Source organism: Atta cephalotes (assembly GCF_000143395.1).
Source record: "Atta cephalotes unplaced genomic scaffold scaffold00075, whole genome shotgun sequence".
Lineage (NCBI taxonomy): Eukaryota > Metazoa > Arthropoda > Insecta > Hymenoptera > Formicidae > Atta > Atta cephalotes.
This window is the reverse complement of record NW_012130139.1, coordinates 1,048,151-1,053,711: the sequence shown is the minus strand read 5'-3', so window position 1 is coordinate 1,053,711 and position 5,561 is coordinate 1,048,151. Positions and strand designations below refer to the sequence as shown.

The following is a 5,561-nucleotide window of genomic DNA, read 5'->3' as shown; positions in this document are numbered from 1 at the left end:
ATATATATATATATATATATATATATATATCACGTATTTATAAAAATGGGATGTATATAATCTTCTTTATTACTACATCTAATCTCGAATTTATATTAATAATATATCATAATTTTTTTATTATGTTGAAGAAACATGCTGAAGTATTATAAAAATATTACGCAATAGAGCAATTGCTTTAGGTAAAAAATTTTGTACAAATTAATGTGATTAATTATGATAATATTATGATTAATATAATATTAATATGATAATATATTAATATGATAATTAAAATAAATAATTTATTGGAGAAATTGCTATACGATGTTGCGAAAATTTTATAATGTGGAAAGGAAAAAAGAAATCTTGGTAAAATTCTGAACTAAACGTTGCTTCATAGCTTGTGTAATAGAGAGTTTTTTGCAATAATGGATCCAGATACGGTGAACACTAAAGTTTTGTTATCCTTTTCTTAATTAATTGTTAAGAAGAAGATAGCGTGATCTTAACGTTCATATCTGGAAAAACGGTATTGCAAAAACTCTAATATTAACGCTCTAATATTACCGTAATCTTTATTATTGAGTTGCACTTTTACTGCGAAATAAAAATATATTCTTGGCTACATTTATATATATAATTTATTATTACATTACGTAAAAACAACAAAATGATTATTAATAAAATTTTTAATCTTAATAAACATGATCATATTTTAAATTAAAAAAAAATAATCTTGTTAATATTAAAAAGTACAGTTAAAAACATAAAAACACACATTGTGTGTTTTATAAATTTTATGTTATTAAAATGACAGTTTGGCAATTTATAATTATAATCTAAATATTTTTTGACATAAATAAAATTAATTTTATGAAATGAATGAAAAAAAATGATTTCTTAAAATTTCAACACTGTAAGATTCCTTTTACCATACAGTAATGTTTTTGCCTTCGACTTATGTGCAATCGTGCAGAGTCCAAATTACAACTCATCCTTCAAATGTCTATATATATTTCCATGATTCATTAATCTACGTGTTACAGAATCCCAAAATATCATTCTCTGCCAGAGAAGACTGTGATCCATTGTAATTTTCTTCGAGTTTTCTATGCGCAAGTATTCCGGTGCGGAATTTGTTTTTACGGGTTTCCATTTTAATGGAACCGCTTTAGTAATTTTTGGTGTGGGATTACTAAAAAAAAAATTTATCTAGATATTATATAGAAAAATTTTTTATTAATTTCTTATTAGAAAAGAAATCTATAATTACGAAAATGAAAGTCTAATATAAAAAAAATGGACTAAGAACTTTAAATATTGGATTAAATAGTTAAGCCAATAATTAAATAGTTCATCTAACTTTACATTAATTATTTTAATATTAATATAATTAAATTGGTCATCTAACTTACATCAATTATTTTAATATTAATATAATTAAATTTTAATATAATACAAATTTTCAATATCCTTTATGAATTTAATTTATTTGTATTTTTGCTTGCATTTGTTATCAATGAGATATTAACACTTACCCGGAATTTGCAAAATTGTACCAAATATAAGTCATTATATCAATCATTTTGTGATCTTCCTCAGACAACACCGTGTTCGGAAACAATTGTTCACCCACAGGGAACAAATACTGTAAATCATCCGCGTGCGATACTCCATAATCTCTTACTGGATCGCCAAATATCGTGCTGAATGATACGCTTCCTTTATAAGCAAAGTAATAATAAAAGACTGGTGAAGTTTGATTCACAATAAAATCTTGCACAGCTTCGTGAGTACCATGGTTAAACCATGAGTCGCTGTACATCTAGAAAATCATATTAATGAGAATTATTAGTAGATTAATTATTAACAAAAAAATTTTTTAACCTGTATAAATATAAATGCTATTATAAATTTGTTTTTTTAGCGTCTTGTGACAATATTTCACTTTAGTTACAAGATTTTTACTAAAATAATTCAAATAATGACTTAACTATTATTTAAGATACTCTCATAATGTCGATTTTATTCGAATCAAATATAAAATCATGTTCTTTGATACTTCAAATATAAAACATACAAATATAAAAATTGCTGATTGTATCGTATAGTTATTTGAACTTACATCGACGACTTTTAATCTGGAATATTCGGTGTAGTCGATAGCATTGTAGCCGAAATAGAAATTGCGAATAGTGACAGTTATCTCATTTCGTAAATCCTCGTTCGTGACGTTGTATCTCTCGTCATATAATAAACTCATAGGCACAATTTTGTTAAAGTTAGTCTCCAATTCTTTCACGTTTTGTTTCCGCCCATATATATCTGAGAAACACACATAAATATTCTCTTTATTGATCACTAAACACACACACATTTCACATAAACTTGATATCTTAATTTATTATAATTCACAGAAAATTATTAAATGTTAAGAATAACACTACAAAATTTGATAATGTATTGAAAAGATGCGATCAGCATATGACAAATTAAAAGGTTGATTATTCGATAATAAAAAACTGGATTTATCTTTTATTTAAGGATCATAGATTTTCGATGGAATTTTGTAACTACACTTTATCGAGGGACATTTGGAATTTCCATATTATAAAGATCATCTTATTTTAAGATTCCAAAAAAATAATAATGGTTTAAAAATATTTATCATTTTTGTATAAAGTGATTTTTATAATATGGAAGTTCCTCAATAAAGTGTAGTTGTAAAATCTCATCGAAAATCTCGAAAATCTATGAATCCTAGGTAAAAGATAAATCCAGTTTTTATTAAATAATAAGCCTTTTCGAGCATATTGCCCTTACCTGCTACTTTTATAGCTCCTTCTTCCGAAGTGATTCCTGTCATCCAGGGTACGTCGAGGAGGCGGCCTTCTCGTACAGAAATTAGGGGATCCTCTATCAGAAAGGCACCTGGGTGCTCAGGTTCGATTACCGGTCGGAATGGTATCATTGGGCAGTAACCAAATTTCTACGATAAGGCAATTAATAATTAAATAAAATGAAAAATAAATAATCAGAATCTGAGAACATGTAATAATACAACTCAATTGAAAAATAAAAAGGAATTTTTTTGTTGAAGGCAACCACAGAAAATAAAGAAGCGTAATAAAATCATCAAAAACGTAAAATGAAACAATGTGCCAAATGTATAAAAATTCAGAAAGGATCATTAAGAACTTTTAAATTAATATCGTAATTAGCTGTTGCAGTGACTTTGTCAAGAAATTCATGTGTCGTACGTGAGTCTTTTACTACTCGTTCCTTGTTTTCATATCAGTTGATAGACGTAAATAAAAATATTTACACGTATAAAAAGCAGGTTGACGTTTACAAATGTACACGTGCGTATTCAGATTCATTAAACTAGTTTTTCTTCTATTATTGAAATTTCGACATGTTTATCCGTCTCAATCTGATATTTATCTTCGAAACGTCATACGTGAGAAAAATTTCCACAATGCAGTTGATGTAAACAAAATTTTACTGTCTTATTATCAGTAAAATATTTATATCAAAATTCCCAACATTTATTTATCAAACCTAAGCAATTTTATTATCTATAGATAACATAAAGAAGCGAAGACAATCATAAATAATCACTTTTTAACTTCATCTTAATTTTGTATTAAGACACACCTTCTTATTCTAAAGTGGTAAGCGATGTGAAACCATCGCGTGACTGTTCATGGATAATTTATATGTATTTATATCGATGAAGTGTCAACGCATGTAATTTCTGATGCACGCGCGGATACAGGAGTTATCTTACAATTGCACTTTTAATTAGCTACGCTTGAACGCATTTAAAACATTTTAAGCCAGGAGTTCATGTAAAACGTGAGTATTGCGGAACAACCGTGAAGGCTTTAAATATAATCGAGATTGCATCATAAATGATAAGTTGACCACATACATAGATATATCTTAAACACCGAGTCTACTTTCACATAAACTTATTAATTTCACATGACTTAACATTACTAATGTTTACACATCGATGTGTGCAAATATACGAGCAAGTGAGCACTGATTGACAGCCATACGAATCCTTTTAGATAGATGTTGAAATAAATACATGAGAAACATATATGGCACACAAATAATCATTTACTTAATGGCATTTGAAATAATTAAACAGTTAGATCGAATAGCGGTAACTATTTTATTACAAAATGCCATCGACTAATCGCGATTGTAAATTCGCTCGCGTGCATTAAAAAGTTTATCATTTACATATTTTCTCATGTCGACTAAATTTCATTACCTTGAAAAGTTGGTCGGTACCAATGATTTCTTCTGCGCTCTTCGTTTGTAGGCATTCAATGAGATCCTTGGAATTTTCGGTGCTACATCCTAAATGCTTACCTAAAGTCATAGCTCTCATTCTGGCAATTCCAGGTAACGTTAAAGTCCACGGATTGTAGAAGTTGCCACTCTGAGAAATACCGCGATGAAAAAGTCCTACGTGATTGAGAAAAACGTAAAACATTTCTCGGTCGTAAAAACGAGTTAAGTAGTGCCTATTAAGGCACTATGCTGGAAAAAACTCATTACTAATGATTCCCAATCGCATCATTAATGAAGCAGATAATATATAATACGTTGAATATATTGTTTATATAGATATATGAAAATATGTAACATTTTCTTACGATTTAATTAAAACTTTTTTAGAAATTTTCTTAAAATTGTGTACTTCTCCAATTTGACATTTTGTCATATGTTGTAAGAAAATTTATGAATAAATAGCAGTTTTCTAATAATTCAATAATTAACGGAATAGATATATAGATATGAAATATTATTTTTTTACTGAAATAATATTTTTTTTTATTAATTAATTTAATATAAATATAAAAGTTTTTATTGGCGCGCTGAAACGTCAATAAATACATCGATAATTCATTGAAACAGAATTTGTTAGAGTACATCTAAATATTTTTTTTGATAATAAAAAATGAAGAAATGTTAATCAATCTTGAAATCAATTTCATTAGTTTTTAATTTACAATTCACTTTATGTCATTAATATTATTAACTACTTCCAGAAAGAAAATCGCAATAATGTGAAACACGTTTCCTCGTACAATTAAAAATTCGTGATTATAAATAATATAAATTGAAATATTATGCATATATGCGTATATGAAGTAATATTATTGCATACAATCCATATACATATTACTTAATGACGTCGGAATACTCATCTGTGCGAATCATGAAATTGAAGATCATTTTTACGATAAAATGTGTATTGATGTATCAGCATTTATACACTTCCTCATAAAACAATTATAAAACAATTTCCTTATAAAACAATTTCGTAATAATTATAATGTCTTAATCGAATCAAATACAAATAACACAAATGAATAAAAACGATCATATCACACACATTTTTCGGTCTATTTTTACCAAATAAAGCAACTCAAATCAGATTAATTTTCGATGGAATAATAAAAATGTATAGAACTACATTTGATTGCCTTATAAATATATTATTTACGCATCAATAATCGCGGAGACTTATATAAAAATTTTTACTCTCTCTCTCTCTC

The 5,561-nt window shown here is 27.1% G+C and overlaps 1 protein-coding gene across 1 annotated transcript in view; it reads right to left on the bottom strand.

Moving 5' to 3' along the window:
* Window positions 1-608: 608 nt before the first annotated feature.
* Window positions 609-5,561, bottom strand: part of LOC105624327 (esterase FE4-like) — a 10,823-nt gene continuing 5,870 nt past the window's right edge. Inside the window, exons 3-7 of the mRNA XM_012205685.1 lie at window positions 4,268-4,523; window positions 2,806-2,971; window positions 2,108-2,307; window positions 1,521-1,807; window positions 609-1,177 (exon numbers count right to left, since the gene is read on the bottom strand). Coding sequence (XP_012061075.1) covers window positions 967-1,177; window positions 1,521-1,807; window positions 2,108-2,307; window positions 2,806-2,971; window positions 4,268-4,523 — 1,120 coding nt within the window. The 3' untranslated portion in view covers window positions 609-966. The remainder of the gene's footprint in view (window positions 1,178-1,520; window positions 1,808-2,107; window positions 2,308-2,805; window positions 2,972-4,267; window positions 4,524-5,561) is intronic.